The following is a 17,424-nucleotide window of genomic DNA, read 5'->3' on the forward strand; positions in this document are numbered from 1 at the left end:
ACTGGTATATACATGGTAGAAGATCTCTCTATCCTGACCTAGTTGAACCCAATCCTGAGATTGAACGGTTGATTCATATTAAACCTGAAAATCAGATGGCTGGAGATCCTAGAGAACCACCTAGGCAGATGAAGGAATATTTTTATTCCTTCCACCTATAACTCATCGATTTGTATCCACTTACCTGATATCCCTGCAAGCCACTATGAGATCAAGTCGACCACAATCCAGATGCTTCCATCTTTCTATGGGAATACTAATGAAGATCTTTACAAGCATCTGGATGAGTTCTTAAAAATTTGTTCCATGATGAAAATTCAAAATTTTACTAATGATGCACTTAGATTGACCTTATTCCCCTTCTCAGTTAAAGACAAAGCCAAGTACTGGCTTGGCACAATAGGGAGACCAATCCAAACTTGGACTGAAATGTAGCACGAGTTTCTTAAGAAATTCTATCCCATAGGTCGAACCAACACCATGAGATGAGCCATCACTGGATTTGCTCAGCTTCCAGGAGAACAAATTCATGAATCATGGGAGAGACTTAAGGAACTTCTTAGAAAATGCCCACACCATGGTCTATCTAAGTGGCAAATTGTTCAAGCTTTTTATGAGGGTTTAGGTGACCAATACACACAGATGGTAGATACATCTTGTGGAAGTGCATTCATGAGTAAAAATGAGGATGAAGCCTACACTTTATTTGAAACTTTGAGTGAAAATTCAATCAATCATGTTTCATTATCTTCCTATAAAAGATCAATCCTTCACCAAAAGTGGACAGAAATTTTCGAGATCAAACAAACAGACTTTAGTCCTAAGGTCAATCTGAACCTAATAGCCCAAAGATTAGATAAAGTCGACCTTCTTGCTCAGAAATTTGATCAGTTCCTAGCATTAGGTCAACAATCTCCTGCACAATACACACCACCACCTAATTATTAGGAGATTTGTTCTATCTGTGCTAGCCCGACCCATCATGTGAGCGAATGTCCCACGGCTGTACAATTTTCATCTTTCATTCAAAAACAAGTTCAAGCTGCCCAAGGTTACTCCAAACCTGTCAATGATCCATTCTCTAATACATATAATTCAGGCTGGAGGAACCATCCTAATTTTTCTTGGAGACCCTAACAGACTCAGGCTCAGATCCAAATTTTTTCTTTGCAAAACTTTTAGAGTAGGCCTCCATACCAGAATTATGCCTACAATAGAGGTCAGCCCAGTCAATCTATCCAGCCACCATATCAAAATCAGCCACCATACCCACCTCCTCAACGGACTAATCTAGCTGATGATAGATTAAACCAACTACAATAATTGATCATGATCCAACAACAATCTATCGCTAGACTAGAAGTACAAATAGGATAATTAGCTGAGTCCACCATGAGGAGAGAATCAGGTCAACTCCCAAGCCAATCAGTACCAAATCTTAGGAACAACCCATCCACTCATCAACCACCTGAACCTAGTCATCAATCCAATGTCCCATCTAAGAATTCTCAATTTGAAAATATTAAAGTAATTACTGAACTTAAAAGTGATAGGATTCTTAAGGACCCATATCAAGTCCAGGTGAGTGAGGCTAGTACTGATGCTAGCCAAAAAGAGAATTTAGAAGAGAAGATTAGTACTGAGACTAGCCCAATAGAAGAACCTGAGCCCAGTACTGATATTGATCTAAGTGATAAGGAGAAGAGAACGGATAAGTTACCCAAGATATATTTACCAAAAGTTCCGTTCCCTTCAGCCCCAGAAGCCGGTTCTTTCATTTTAAAATTACCTCTTCCAAAACTGAAATTGCCCTTGGTCACATCTGAGTATACATGTTTAAAATCAACTGACACCTTTTCAGCACCGATTACTTCAAACTCAACTCCTAACCTAAAAACTCAATTCATGAGCATTTTAGAAAAATAAATAGGAGAAATTCTCAATAAACAAGGGTCTGTGAATGGGTTTGTGAACTATCTTTCTAAAATTAAGAACGGAGATGTGAACTACTTTCTAAAGATTGATAATAAAATATTAAAATTTATTATAGACCATCTTTCTGAGATTGACAATCTAAAATCATTAGAATTTATCAATCCAATATTCGATATGAGATAGGTGAGAGAATTAGTATGGTCTGGCTGAAGACGGTAAACTTAGCGCTTCCTGAAAGGTAACCCAGTTTTTAAGTTTTCAATTTTTGCTTTTGCCTTTGCTTTCTTTTGCATTTTATTTAGGATAATCGAGTCTTGCTTTGTGTCTTTTGTAGGAATCTGAAAATAATCTTGGCTAAGTTGGGGAGAGAATTAGTTTTGAAAAGACTTATGGATCAGGTGATATCTCTCCTTTTCTTTCTCTTTACATGCACCGTTCATTTTTCCTACTCCATTGAGGACAATATTGATTAAGTTAGGAGAAAAAATAAAAAAAAAAAATTTAAGTCCTCAAGTAAGTTGGTATTTAGTATTTAAGCATTTGATTATACTTAAGAATCAAGTTAAACCAAAAATTTTTAAAAGAAAATTGATGTACAGATCAGAGAGTTTGTAAGATATTGAGAGATCAAGTATTAAGAAAACTCAATAAAGAGTTAAGTTTAGAACTTAAATAATTTTTTTTGAGTATTTCTAATTTTTTTACCAGCAATAAAGAAGAGTTTACTTCTTATAGGCTTGTGTAAAGTAACTATACATTTCTTCGTATATTCAAAAAAAAAAAATTTCAAGTACTTCATACTGAGTAACCGGGCCTCTTTGCCTAAGCAAGTATTGAGTTTCGCGTCAAAAAGTATGAAGGGCAAAGAAGCTTTGTTGTAAAGCTAGTTTTAACTCATAGCCTGTTTGATTCGAACAAGTAAGTTCGAGGGATATTTTATACCTAGTGCCCTAAAGCCATCTGGTTTGAGAGTCATTATCTGAAAACTCACTACATGGATCAAACAGAAAGCTTAAGGGGTTAAGACACTCAATAGCAGTATAATATTTTTTAAAAAAAATTAATCAATAAATAAAAGATAAAAGTAACAATATACTTGTCCATATGAAGATGAATGATTTGAAGATAAAGGTAGGGATAATTTAAAAAATTTCAAAAAAAATTTAGTATTCTTAGTTTAACTCTCATATTGACTAGTATTAATACCCCAATGACATACCTCATTCATATTCTACTGAACATCAGTGGTCTTTTTAAAAATTATTTGATGAAATTCGAGATTTTAAGTTAAATAGTATATAATTCTAAATTCTTTCTTTACTCGAGGACGAGCAAAGTTCAAGTTGGAGAGTGTGATAAGTGGTATATTTTTATATTTATTGTAGATATTTTTGATAATTTATGGTACTAACATCTTCTTAAAAATCTTAATTTCATGAATTTATTAAATTTTCTTAAAAAATAAGTAATTTTGAAAAAAATATGAAATTAGATATATTTATAAAAAAAGATATTAATTTAATTAAGCAATTTAAACATCAAAATAAAAAAAAAATTTAAAAAATTTAATGTATATTTTTTTCAATTTTTCAAGTAAAAATCGGAGTGAAAACGGAGCTAAAATATCCTAAAAAATAAAGAAAATAGCCTTCGGTGTACGGTGGACCGGTCGGTCGGTCCACAGAGCCAGGGCACGGTTCATGGGAATAGTTACGTGGTCCACAGATATGGTTCACAGCAAAAGAAAGATCTTGGACGCGATCCAACGGCTGAAATTCAATCCGACCTAGATCCAACGGTTGCTGTTCATTGCTGGTTTATAAAAGGACTCTTTTGCACGATTCGATGGCCAGAACTTCATCAGAACCCAGATCCAACAGCTATGGTTCGATCCGACTTTGATAATGATTAAAATTATAAATTTTGATCAGATCTGCACGGTCCGAAGCTGATCCGACGGTCAGAAATATTTTTAAGAAGATTAATATGATTTCTAAGGGTTTTAGGACTCCTTTTCTTACCAAAAAATTATAAAAAATTCATCTATAAATAGGAGGTCTGGGAATAAGCTTTGAGAGCAGAAAAATTGAGTAGAAAGTATAAAAAAATAAAAAAAATTAAATAGCTTTAGGGACCCAAGAAAAAGAAGGAGAAAAGTCAGTTCGCTCTACAAAGTACGATGGAAGATGGAGAGATCATCAACCATCTTCCCGACGAGGCTTGGTTGATCAACTTCAGATCTTTGTTACAGTTTTATTTTTATTTTATTTTATTATTTCTTTTAAATTTTTTGTACTTAAATTTTAATTTCAATTAATATAAAATTTATTTTTCTATACTTTAAATTTTTGTCTTTTATTTTTTGCACGTAGATGCTAGGATCTAATTAGTAGATCTTAGTACCAATTTATTTTTATGCTTTTTAAATTTTTATTATTTATTTTTATTGCAAGTAGATGTTAGGATCTAGTTAGTAGATCTTAGTATCTAATTTATTTTTTATATTTTTAATTTTTATTTTTCGACTTAAATTACTTTCTCTAAAATTTTATTTTCTTTTTGTAAAATCAAAGATTTCAAATCAAAATCCTGCCTTCTCTATGGATTCGACCCGACTCACTACTTTCTACATATTTTTAATTTTTATTAAAGTCAGAATTTGATTGATAATCATGATGTCCTAACGACAGCATCTTGATCCTATCACCTCCTCAGCGTTGGCAGAAAAGTTGAGGAGAAGATCAGGGTGCTGGTCTTGCTAGCATCGCTTTCTCCTTCGTATAAATCCTTGATGACTGCTCTTCTAGTAGGGAAGAGCACCATCAAGATGGACGAGATCACCGCGGTGATTCTCCAGAACAAATTTCTCAAGAGGGAGAACCTAGCTTTAAGCTCAGGCGGCAACACAGCTTTGATAGTTTCTGGAGAAGCAAGAGGCGACAAACAGGGTGACAGAAGATCGCGACGAGGGTAGTCCAAGTCCAGGATAAGAGATGTGAGCAAGATCAGATGTTATCGGTGTGACATATTGAGGCATCTAGCCAGAGATTGCTCTCAACTCAAGAATCGAACGAGGGCTACTGCAGTGACGGTCAGTAGCGACTTAGAGGGTAATGCTCTGGAGATATCTGACAAGGTATCTACTTCTTTCCAACGGTAGATTTTAGATTCTGCATGCACCTATCATGTATGTTGTAGAGATGAGCAGTTTGATTTTCTGGAGAGCAGTGAAGGCACTGTTTATCTACTAGATGGATCGAGCTGAGCGATTAGAGGCATCGGGATGGTCAGCTAAAGGACACATGATGGTGCAGTGAGAAGATTGGGAGAGGTCTGATACATATCCGATTTCAGATGCAATCTGATCTGACTGAGTAGACTGGATTCGAGAGACTACAAGAAGGTAGCTGCTGGAGAAATCCTGAAGGTGTTCCACGACGATAGGATTGTTTTGGAGAAAAAGAAGAAAACGAGAGGACATTACTATCTGACTGAAAATCTAGTGCGAGGTGGAGCTTCAGGAGCCAGAGGAGCCCAAAGTGAGGTGGAGCTCCAGATGGAGGTGGATCGAATACGAGATGCGAGACTCGAGATAATGAGAGGCGATATCGCAAGGTGAGATTTCTATTACTGTAGGATAATATCCCAAGTAGATCTTTGTTCAGAGTGGACACAGTCCATGATGGAGGTGGGATCGAGCGGCCTAGCTTGACTCCCATATTTGTCCATCCATGAGATAGTAAGCATGCCCCAGGACATGGGGGTGAGACGGATCACAGGCTCTTAAAGATAGATGAAGGCCGAATATCGAGTCGAGGTAGAGATTGTTAGAAAATACGCCTCAAGATTTGGTCCACATTGAGCCCACAGTGAGATCCAAGATGAGGAACGGAGTCCAACGAGCCCAAAAACAGTCCAAACGGAGAAAATAAGCACACAAGAAAGCTCGAAGAGATGGCACGACACACGAGGCAATGGTGGCCGGTGGCGAGCTGACGGAGGCAGCAATGGGGCCACCGAGCTCGACAGAGACGCGCGCGCGTGCAGGCATGCACGACCCAGCATGAGAGCAGACCCAGCACCGACGAGCGCGTGGGCCGACCCAGCACGCATGGGTGACTCAGCACCCCTGCAGGGTCCACCGTGGACCGTGGGGCACTGAGCGGTCCATGGGACTGGCATGGACCGAACACGCGATCCATGCATGATTCAAACTATTTTTTGCATGATCCGATGATCCAGATCGCAGTCGGTCATGATAGGATGGCTGAGGTTGATTCTGGATTTGATCAGGTGATCTGTGGTCCTAATGTTTGCAATCGGATGGCTCTGGTGCGAGTCGATCACGATCGAACGGCTACGGATGATTCTAAACTTGATTGGGACTCTATTACCTAGTATAACAGTATTTTAAAATTTTTTGAGTCTATAAAACTTCGATTGATGAGTCGTTAGGTGCGTTGGGAAGCTGGTGACATCTTGGTTGTATAAAAAGACTTCAAGAGAGATTTCAGAGAGCTTTTGTAAGGATTTTGGGACTTTTTGTTGAGAGACTCTTGTACAAGGGTTGAGTGGTGAGTTCTTCTTATATTAATTTTATTTTATTTTCTTATAGTAAAATGTACATACCCTATGGAGATAGGCTTAAGGTTGATCTACGTATTTATATTGTATTTTTTATTTTATTTTTTTTCTTCTTGTTGCATCTTATGGTATCGGATCCTGACGTAATATAGAGAGTTAAGAAAACTATATAAAAAGGAAGTGAGGAGTAGAAATGAGGTTATGAAAAATTTACTGAGGCAGTGATGTAGTGAAAAAAAGAAAAATATATTCATAAAAAATAATATGACGTGATATATATATTTTTTCATTTACCAAATCAAGGCATCTATATCCTTTGTGAATAATGCTATATTTTAAGAAACAACATTTGGATGGTTGAAATTCTAGTTTATTAGACTTGTATAATCGAAGTCAAGAAAAATATTAGCAACCAAGAGCTCATAAATCAGAATAATTTAGAGATTTTTTAAAAAAACTTCTCACATGGTGAAATTTTAAAATAAGAAACAACAGACATTCAATTTTTTAAATATACGCAGTAGAAAAAATTGCTAACCAAAATTTATAAAAAAAAATTTATGAGCAAGAAGTGTAAGTCTGTTTTTAACTATATGATAGTATTTTCTTTCGATAATATTATTTTATTCTAGAGTATGAGGGTAAGAAAAAATTGATGCCTTATGCCATATAAAGATAAAAAATACTTAAGAGTATTGCTCTTGAATTTACCATCCCAAACGGAGTAGAAGATTTTAATTTTAGTATTAAATAATTTTTTAATTTACTTTAAAAGAGATAAAATTATCAAAAAATTCAGATTAATAGTGCATAGGAAACAATAATGAATAACATAAAAAATCATCAACAAATAACACATAATAAGAAAAATTTGAGCATGAAAGAGCATGGGAAAGCCCCCAAACATCATAATATGTTATTTTAAGAGGACATTGAGAAACTATAATAAATAAATAGAATGATAATTTTTTGATTTTTTCTAATTGGCAAGATGAACATAGAGTTTGTCTTGATTTATTTAAAATTGAAGGAGAAGACAAAATTGAAGATTCGATATCATGAGATGGATGGCCAAGACGACGATGCCAAAGATCAATAGAGACACGATGGCTAACATGGGCTGCAGGTGAATGAACTTTTACATCTTCTATAAGAAAATGGAAGGGATAAAGTCCATTCTCAGTCATTTCACGATATAATATCATTCTCGATTTCTTGTCCTTCACAACAAAGTCAAATTCATCAAACAAGAAATAGCAGTTATTATCATGAAAAAATGATTTACGGATAAGAGATTTATAGAGGCTTGAGGATAATGAAGAACATTAGACAATAATATTTATTTTTATGATTAGTGATGGAAGATAAACCAACATGAAATATAGACAAATCTTATCCATTGCCAATTTGGATGCTGTCAAAACCACAATATTTGGATGAAACAAATAACTTGTTAAGATCAACAATGATATAATGAGTAGCATCAGTATAAAAATATCAAGTATTATCATTAGTGAGTGAGAAAGCAATAGCTATAGCTATAAGTTTCTCTATAGGATGGCGATCTTAATATGCATAATTCATAAGATGATAGCAATCGATGGCAATATATCTAATCTTATTGCAAATTTGACAAATTGGTCAAGTAGACTATAAAGAGCGACCATGTGAGAAAAAGAAACGAACATACTCGTTAGGAGATGACAAAATGCCATCACTTAAGGGGTGGTTGGGTCATCGACCATTGTTATAATACTAATTATTCCCATGATGAGTAGAACCACAGCTTGGATTGAATGCTTTAGTAAATCTTGAGGTAATAAATGCAATTATAGGTTGCATGAAGACCTCTTATGTGAAACTAATTTTTTCATAGATTAATAAAGTATAGAGTTCTTCAAGAGAAAGAGGATAGATGCGAACGCGAACTCGAATAGAAGAAAAGAATGGATGATAAGATGAAGGAAGCCCATCTAGAATATAGATAAGCAAATTATCATCATTTATTGATGATCCATATACAGCTAACTTGTCAGTAAGAATTTTGAATTATTGGAGATAATCTTGCATAGAGGATTATCCCTTCTTAATATGATGCAATAGCCATTTCATAATCATAATATGAGAAGGAGCAAGGGATACAAAGTGATGAGAGAGAAAATCTCAAGCTTGCTTAGTTGAGATGACTCTAACTATATAAAGAAGAGCCGATTCTGATAATGTAGCATTGATCCAAGAAAGAATATCTGATCACATTCATACCATAAAATATAGGTTGGATGCATTGGGGAAGGTGATGGAAGTGAACCATGAATGAAGGGCATAAGCTTATGTCCCCGTAGAATTAGTTCAAAGAGGGACTTTCAAAAGAGATAATAATTGCCATCAAATTTGATTGGGATTAGATTTGAGATATTGGATATGACAAGGGAGGTAGCAACTGAGGATTCGACTTCGGATGAAGAATGTGATGCTACCGATAATGTTGGGATAGAAAATTTTGATATGAAAGGAAGGGATCACAAGGAAGACAGTGATACCAAATTATGGCTCTGATACCATGAAAGAAATATCATAAAATGGCTAAAAATCTCAATTGATTTCTTGGTAATTCTTTGAATATATATTAGTATTTCTTTGAATATGTATTAAATATATATAGCATATACACGTGGAAAAAAAGAAAAATATTTTAGCAATAATTTTAGCAATAATTTAAATTCAAAATTTGAATGGAGAAAAAGTATGAGAAAAATAAGGAATGGATTACAACAGTAATTTAAATTCAAAATTTAAAAATTAAATTTTGAATTGAGATAATTTTTATTATGTTATTACCAAGGATATCAATGACTATAGACGAACAACTCTTGCAAAGGCTTTGTTCCTAACTTTTTTTTTTTTTAATGAGAAAGAGACTAATGGGAAGGTAGTCTCATTAGTCACCTTTTTTTTTTTTTTTTTTTTTGTTAAAAAAGAATATGTACATACAAAAGCACCTCCCAAAGAGGAGAAGGGATCATGGAAGGTATAATTAGAAGGACCAAAAGGCCCCAATATCATAGGGCTATAGAAGAGGAAGGAAAAAAAGTGAAAACCTTCATCTGAGAGAGTAAAAAATACTCGTTGGGTAGAGATAAGAAGAGTAATGGAGACTCGGAAGAAGAACAAAAGCAACAGATGTTATCCAAAGCTGCAAATCCCCATCATTATCTCACAGACGGGCAGCAAAAGAAGACTTCCACCTTCAGCTTGGAACAAGCAGATGCACAGGATGAGAAACTCAGAAGCAAGCTTAAGGCATTCTTAAGCAGGAGGTGTCAAAGAAATAAATTTTCAGTGCTGCAGAACTCCATCATCGTCTTGCAAAGAGAATTGAGCAAATAAATTTATTATTGTAGGATTCAAAATCTGGAGTAGAATGAATCGAGTTGTATGAGATTGGACTGGAGCGATCTTTGCAATCTGACGAAAACTTCTTCAATCTACAAAATCAGTCAAAAAATTAGATAGAGATTCTTCAATTCTTGATCCTCCGATATTTAAATTAGTTCGAACCTTGAAAACAGAGATGGAAAAGAGTAGAAGAGCAAGAGAGATTGAGTGGAACTGGAGGAGAACTGGATGGAAACTAAGAGTCTGACCTAATTTCCTATCGATAAAGTCTCCCCTAGTTTTAGAGAGCAAAACTTATCGATGGAGGATCCCTGACCCTCTATTTATAGAGGGGCTGAGGAGGCCGTTCCAGAATTTGTTAGGCTATTGGAGGAATTTATTGGGCAATTAGAGAACCACCTGTAAGTGAGCTGATGTACAGCTGTGTATATGAGCTGGACATGAGATCGTGGTCAGTTGTGGTTTGATTGAGGAAACCATAGTGGACATTTGTAAAACGATTATGTCCATCACTATAATAGTTCGTCTCGGTAGATGATCGGAGTGAAATAGAGATGTCATAATATTCATCCCTGGTAGTGAAGTATCGGGGTTCAGGTCGGTAAATATCCGATCTAAATATTTCTTTATTAACTGAGATGTCATCCGGACATAATGCAAGGGCGTCCTTCATTCAGGTCGGTAAAAATCCGAGCTGAATATGCTAACTGATCAATTAATCTGCTAGGACCTGGCATTTTCAGATTGATGTTTTTTTGATCTCATATGATTATGCCATATGTCTCGAGGCTGATTTAATGCACCAATAGAATTAAACTTGAAATTCAATCAGCTCAAGGGTGGTCTATCAAGTGGCACAATCAATTTTGAACAATTGAGGAAGCAACAGAAGAAGCCACCAGTCGAGCTGACACGGTTAGAGATCTTAACTTATCCGACAATTTACAAAAGCTTGATAATTCTTTGTGACTACAAAGAATAGACCACTCATTGAACTGATGAAGAATTTTGAAGATCAGTGATTGAGGCTAAGAGGTCTTTGTTTCGGCATTCCCCTTGCTTTACCATTTTTTTTAATTGCTACAGTAATATAAATTTGATCATTACATGTGCTCGGTATTCATTGTAGGTAGAGGACCACGTGGACTAAGATACAAAATAAACAGAAACAAGACCATGCGGTAAGCACGGTATAGGAACTTACAAACTTATTATCATGCGTCACTTCGCCGTAACTAAAAGAAAGTGTAGTTCATCAAGCCTCATGGAGCAAGCCGATCGAGCCACATGCCAGGAGAAATATGAAGAATATAGTCGATGCCAAATGGTGTCACAATTTCTTGTTTATTTTATTTTAATTAGCTAAACTCGTATTAATGTCCATACCGGTTCTAATGGAGCCGAGCACTCATGATGGGTGGGTCAGTATAAGGACCATGGAGCAAACCCATTGCAATGGAACGGTGGGCAGCTTCTGTTGAATGGATGCCATCCCAACTTACGTAAGTTGAGGGATCTTTACAAACGTTATAACCTGGTTGACCACAAATAACTGTTGAATTAAAATTATATGGGCCGCCACCTCCACAACAGGCTCTTGATACTCCATTGCTGAATCCTGCAACAGGATAAATAGTTAAGAGAGGATATTTTTGCTAATAAGATTATAATAATGGTCCCTCCCTGTTTTTAAGAGGATGTTTTGTGTTTAAACATTTGGAGTAACTTATTTCTACAATAGTTTGACGTGGACAAACTTTTAAGCATGCATGTTTATAAAATGATGCAATTTAGACTGCTCTAACGGTTGCACCCATACACCAAATCATGCGTCTGGTTTCTCTTAAATGTGAAAGGCATATTTTATAGTACGTAAGACTCAAGCACCATTTTGTATCATAACACGACAAAAAATAAAAAATAAAAAAATAAAAATAATCAGCTTTTATGCCACGTTTGTGTCTCACAGATCGATCCAATTGGCTCTTAACAAGTGCTATTAAGCATAAAATGACAGCTAAAGCTTTTCTTGGGGTTAATCCACCTAGCCCACTTGCACCAGCGCTCATTATGAACAAGTTAAGCCAGGTTATCAAGCATAGCTGATCTTTTACCAAAAGAAAGCATAGAATTATAAACATAGCCCAACATCATAAAATATGACAGCACAAAGAGATGGGCCACATCAGGGAGCAATCTGTCATGATGCTAGCCCGGCCCAACCCAGCCCTTGTATCATAATAAACATGTCCAATAAGACAATAACAAAACAGACGTTCATTTAAAATTCTACGCATTTAGTTTGATAATTTTTATCGATATATAAAAAATACTGACATTAAAATTTTAAAGACACTTATATATAATAGAATTAAAGGCACCTATATATATCATTAAAATAAAAATTTTATCTATATTTTTCTAAAAATATTGGTCTATAGCGATATTTAAGAATGCCACTAATGATCATTTTTGTTGTAGTGATGTTTAAAATTTTACATTTAATTTGAGAGTTTATAATATACTCTCTATCTGTTAAATGCTAAATGAAGGAAAAATAAATTAGTTTTGATATGGTTGCAAGAAATCTAAATGAAGAGGGTCTAGTTTTCCATTTGGTCAAATATTAAATAGTTTTTCTCCACAGAGAAATCTAGCTACAGATTTTCTTTCAGTCAAACATCAGCTAAAATCAAGGTTTTGTTGGGCTCTGATTGGGACCGTGCTGACCTTTCACTTCTAGCAGTTACGCCCTAGAATGACTCTGGCATCCTAGCCACATCATGTCTACCTTCTTTCAGTTTTTGGTTAAAAAAAAAAGGATGTAATAATAATGAAAGCACCACCTATCCCTTAAAAAAAGTAACCAACAAATCCATCCATGCGATGATGATTGATGAGGATCTCGATTATAGTCTAGTTTTTATTTCTACCGGTGGACGCACCGTAGCGTTTTGGATGGCGAGCCAATCGAATTGCCGCACCATAGTAATCCGCGTAAGTGAACCTTAACCGTGGGTATTTGATCCGAAGCTGTTCCAATAACCGACGCAGCAGCTTGTTGTGGTATCTCATCAAATCGTTCAACTTCTTCAGGCATCCAGTCCGGGGGTCGTAGTCTTCTTTGTTAGGACTCTCGTAAAGCGTGAGAAACGCCCCGTAGCAGCCAATGGGTGGATTCCCGGGCACCACCAGATCCACTGCCCCATGTTCGATCAATCTCTGTACGAAAATGTGATATAATAAATAGCCATTTGGTAAGTAATATCAGTCCCGTAGTTGAGAAAGCCTACGTACCTCGATGGCCATCGAAACTGTTTCAATGACTTTGGGCACGTATGATCTCACTTCCTTCAAGCTCCTCTTTACGCTCAAGGGAACGTTGTAATCATTCCCTCCAATCTCTCCGACCATGAAGAGAGATTTACTGAAGTAGTCCTTGCAACCTGCAACCATGTCATATACAGCAGTACTATTATGAATCCAACCATGAGAGTAACATATATATATATACATAGGTGGTGCTGGTTACAGAACGAAGACAACTTCTAGTTGAGTTGCAGAGGGAAGGCTTCAACTCTTCGAACCACCGAAGCTGGACGCCCAGGGACTGATTGACCCTAGCGACAGCACCAAGGCCTCTCCGTCGGAAGAATTCAATGTCAAGTGCTGTGGCACCCGAGACGGCAAAATCGGCTCCATGACGGAAATCTTGGCCGCGAGCCAAGGATGGTGGAAGGAATGGGAGCCCGAAAGCCTCAGCTGCATGATAACAACGCAAACGTGAGTTCGGTTCCGGGACGACTCGTTCTGCTACCAAGCTACTTAAAACCAATTAAGATGGGGATACCAATGAAGTCTATGATCAACCGTCCATCAGAGAAACGACCCGTAGGGCGACCAAAGAAGGTCATGCCATAAGGGAGCCTGCCGATCGGTGCACTAGCATTTAGGATAAGCAAGTTGCCAGTGTCGGATAGGGAGTCCCCAAAGTTAAATATTGAGGTGTACGGTTGTGGGACAGAGAAGGAAAAGTGGAAGTATGACAACAAGTGGAAGAAGATAAAGATGGAGAGGCTCATGGTAACAGTTGAGAAGAAAGAAAAGCGCTCACCTTTGTGCATGGCTTCGTTCAAAAACCGTGTCCTTAAAAAGCCCTTTCTTCTAGTTCAGCTGTCGCCTTCTATCCTTAGCAATTGGAACTTTGAGGATCACGTAGTCATTATTTAATTTGATTCTAACCAAAGATTGGGACTCACCATCAGTCGCCCAGTAGACCAACGTTCTTCTACACGTCCATGGTTGCTCCACTAGTGTACGTGGTGGTAATGCGTATTTCAATGACAAAGCAATTAGCAGATAACAACGCAGGCGCGAAGATGTGGAGTAAATTAGCCAAGAAGAAATGAGTTAATAATTGATACCCGATCGCCTTATTTTCGAGAGAGAAGGGGATTGGGTAGGGTTGGAAGGGGGTGCCAAGAAACGATAAAATTAAGCAGAGGTTAGAGAGTAACATTCGATCTTCCTACTTTCAAGAGAATTGGCTTAAAAATCCGTATTCAGAATAAAAGAGCCAACCAAAAAGCTGCCAAAACCTTGACAAATAACAAACTACCATTCTGGATTGAAAGCGTATCTGTGACATGAATGCCTTGCGTTGATGAACCTTCAACACGGTAAGAAACTCTTCTTGTGCTGGTCAGATGGTGTTGGTGGCGATCGATCTCTGTGTGTTTCTGAGAAATCGGGTAGGTCCCAGCCACTCCGCCCAGCCTGCCCCACCCCACCTAATTAGGCTCTCTGTCTTTTTAACTTCTTGACTGAGAACTGAGAAGGTGATCTGGCTCTTTTGAGTTCAAATTACGGGACTGTTTTTTCCACTATATGGGTAGCTGGCTTGTATTTTGGGAGAATTACACGGAAACCACCTCAATTTTAAAAAGCTTCAAACGGTCCTTCAAGTTTAAACTGTTCCAAACCATCCCTTTCAAACAAAAAAAAAATAAAATAAAATAAAAATAAAAAGTTTAAACTGTTCCAAAACCATCATGTGGAACCTCCATTAGCAGACGTTACCTTATCATGACACCACCAAAATACTATTGCCCTCTTCAAAGTGCAGATGAATAAAAAGGTTTGGAATGCTTTGAAATGTATGCAGTGGATGATTTTTAGCTATGAGCCATATGCTAAGAGTGCTTTGAGATCTGTACAGATAGATGAATATTTTTAATGCTTTGCAATCTGTGCAATTATGGTGATTATTAACTATAGACCATATACGAAGGATACTTTGAGATCTATACAAGTGGATTAATAAAGCAATTCCGTATACTTTGAGATTTGCACAACGGGTGATTCTTAACTATACATCATATATTAAGAATGCTTTGAGATCTATGTAGGTGGATAACTTAAGATGTTCGGAGTGCTTTGAAATCTATGCAGTGGGTGTTTTGTCACTATCGGCCATATATTAAGGTTGCTTTGGGATCTATGCAGGCACATGAATGAAAGAGTCTGAAATACTTTAAGATCTATATGATGGGTAATCTTTTAATCTGGATCATGTTTGAGATCTGTATAAGTAGATGAAGGAAGGTACTCAGAGTGCTTTTACTTTTGTATGGTGGATGATCCTTAACTATAGGTCATATATTAAAAATGCTTTGAGATATATACAGGCAAATGAATGAAGGTACTCAGAGTGCTTTGAGATCTATGTAGTGGATGACTAATTGCAATAGATAAGAAGAAATTTAAGTATATTTAAAGCATACAAGAACCAATGAAAGTATTGGCTGTGCTATTCTTGTCAATCCAACAGTATATCACAAATTCAATTGTCGAAGTACAAGGAAGGTGATGCCATTGTCTTTTTAATTTTCTATCCACTTTGAAACCTAGTTGGTTGAGACTCGAATCGAATTTTGAGAAAGCTACAAAAATGATGGCTGCTATAGTTAATGTAGACGTAGAGATTAGATCAAGCTTAGAAGATCCAGAAGGATCATCAAACTCAATATTGACTACTCTAGTTATTATAAGTATAACTAAATCAGGTGCAAGAATGAGATCCGTCGCATAGGAAAGTCAAATTGCACATCAAATTTTTGAAGCCTATACAACTTGGCTATATAACGTCCGATTAAGATAATATTTTTAAGTCAAATTATCTTTTAAACTCTATAGTATAGCACTGCTCTTTAAAAGGTGTAATACACTAAGCAATTAGCTATAAATTTCAGCATTTGGGCTCCAAAATGAATCGATTAAATAAAAAAAATTATTTAGAATAGATTTGACTAGATATATCTCCCAATTTGGAAAGAATTAGATAATGACAAAGTTATAATATAGAAATTAAGATCTACTTCTTGCAAAAAAAAAAATTAATGTTTATTTCCACTAGTTACATCTATTTTAAATAATTTTATTTATATTCAAATTAGAAGAGAAATTTGATTCGAACTGTACAAAGGTAGATCTCACTACAAATAAAGACTATTTGTCTCAATTTACATTTTACCTATGAAAGCAATAGAGACCTAGACCGTACTTTTATTATTTTTTTTAGATTTTTCTAAATCTTTTTTTGAGAAATTCAAATTAAGCGAGTTCAGAAAATTCTTTCTTCTTTTAGATTAGTTCATTAGAAGACTCGAATGATAAAATTAATCAACTTGAAAATCAATCAAATTTAGAAAAAAATCTGGAGCAGGAAGAGTTTCATCAGATGGATGTTATCTCAAGTTTTAGAAGATTGAGGAGCTAAACCATGTAGGAGAGGCTTATGCAAAAGTCACGGTAGAAGTGGATGTCCATTGTGATGATTTAGTCATCTTTGAGACTAATGAGTAAAAGCATATAGATATGGCCTATGAAAAAAAATGTGCAGCATGTGGAGGTTCCTTGCAATGATCTAATTATCCATAAGCTAGTTTTGGGGCTGCCTAAGTGAAGGCATGTGAATGTAGCTAAAGTTTTGTCACCGATTTCACTTGCCAGCATGTCATAACTTATAACATGGCGAGCAATAACTGCAACTATTAGCTTGATATGAGATGGTATCAGCTTAATATATACTCAATGAAATTTTAGTATACTAACCATGAAATCAATGCTAAGAAAAAGCAACAATGGTTTCCTTTTCTAATACATTAGACAACTTTGTCTGCCACAGAAGAACAAAAAAAAAAAACGGTTAGGGCGTGGTGGTGGGGCTAGGAAGAAAAAGGGAATAAAGTTTATTCTCCACTGTGAACAAGTCCAGTAAGTATCCCTTTCTAGCTGATCCGGTATTTTTTTTGTTAAGTATTTTATTATCTTTTTTAGGAAAGGTGGTAAATCATCAATTCATTAGAAAAAGAATTAGAATAGAGACGAGAATGCTGAGCAATTAGATGGGCTGGCTCCGAACAAACGGGGGGAGAATTAGAAGGACGTACGGGGGATGGATAGCAGGATTAGAAAATATACGAGATTGGTAATACTAACTATTTGCAT

At 36.1% G+C, this 17,424-nt stretch overlaps 1 protein-coding gene and 1 non-coding gene across 2 annotated transcripts; both read right to left on the reverse strand.

The window, feature by feature from the left end:
- Positions 1 to 475: 475 nt before the first annotated feature.
- On the reverse strand, positions 476 to 584 carry LOC140856738 (small nucleolar RNA R71). The gene has a single exon (XR_012140342.1). It is a non-coding gene; the product is annotated as a small nucleolar RNA R71 (small nucleolar RNA).
- Positions 585 to 10,833: 10,249 nt separating this feature from the next.
- LOC105040665 (GDSL esterase/lipase At5g45910) lies at positions 10,834 to 14,054 on the reverse strand. Its single transcript, XM_010917307.4, has 5 exons — positions 13,766 to 14,054; positions 13,462 to 13,677; positions 13,213 to 13,361; positions 12,861 to 13,137; positions 10,834 to 11,533 (listed from the first exon to the last, which is right to left on the reverse strand). Exons 1-5 carry the CDS (start codon positions 14,037 to 14,039, stop codon positions 11,307 to 11,309), a joined length of 1,143 nt encoding a protein of 380 aa, XP_010915609.2. The 5' UTR covers positions 14,040 to 14,054; the 3' UTR covers positions 10,834 to 11,306.
- Positions 14,055 to 17,424: the final 3,370 nt, after the last annotated feature.

This window comes from Elaeis guineensis, chromosome 3 (genome assembly GCF_000442705.2).
Source record: "Elaeis guineensis isolate ETL-2024a chromosome 3, EG11, whole genome shotgun sequence".
Lineage (NCBI taxonomy): Eukaryota > Viridiplantae > Streptophyta > Magnoliopsida > Arecales > Arecaceae > Elaeis > Elaeis guineensis.

Coding starts and splice junctions, on each gene's coding strand:
- LOC105040665 (XM_010917307.4), bottom strand. CDS start 14,039: ATGCACAAAGGTGAGCGCTTTTCTTTCTTCTCAACTGTTACCATGAGC. Junction 13,678..13,765: donor GTTGATCATAGACTTCATTG/GTATCCCCATCT, acceptor GTTATCATGCAG/CTGAGGCTTTCGGGCTCCCA. Junction 13,362..13,461: donor CCTCTGCAACTCAACTAGAA/GTTGTCTTCGTT, acceptor ACATGGTTGCAG/GTTGCAAGGACTACTTCAGT.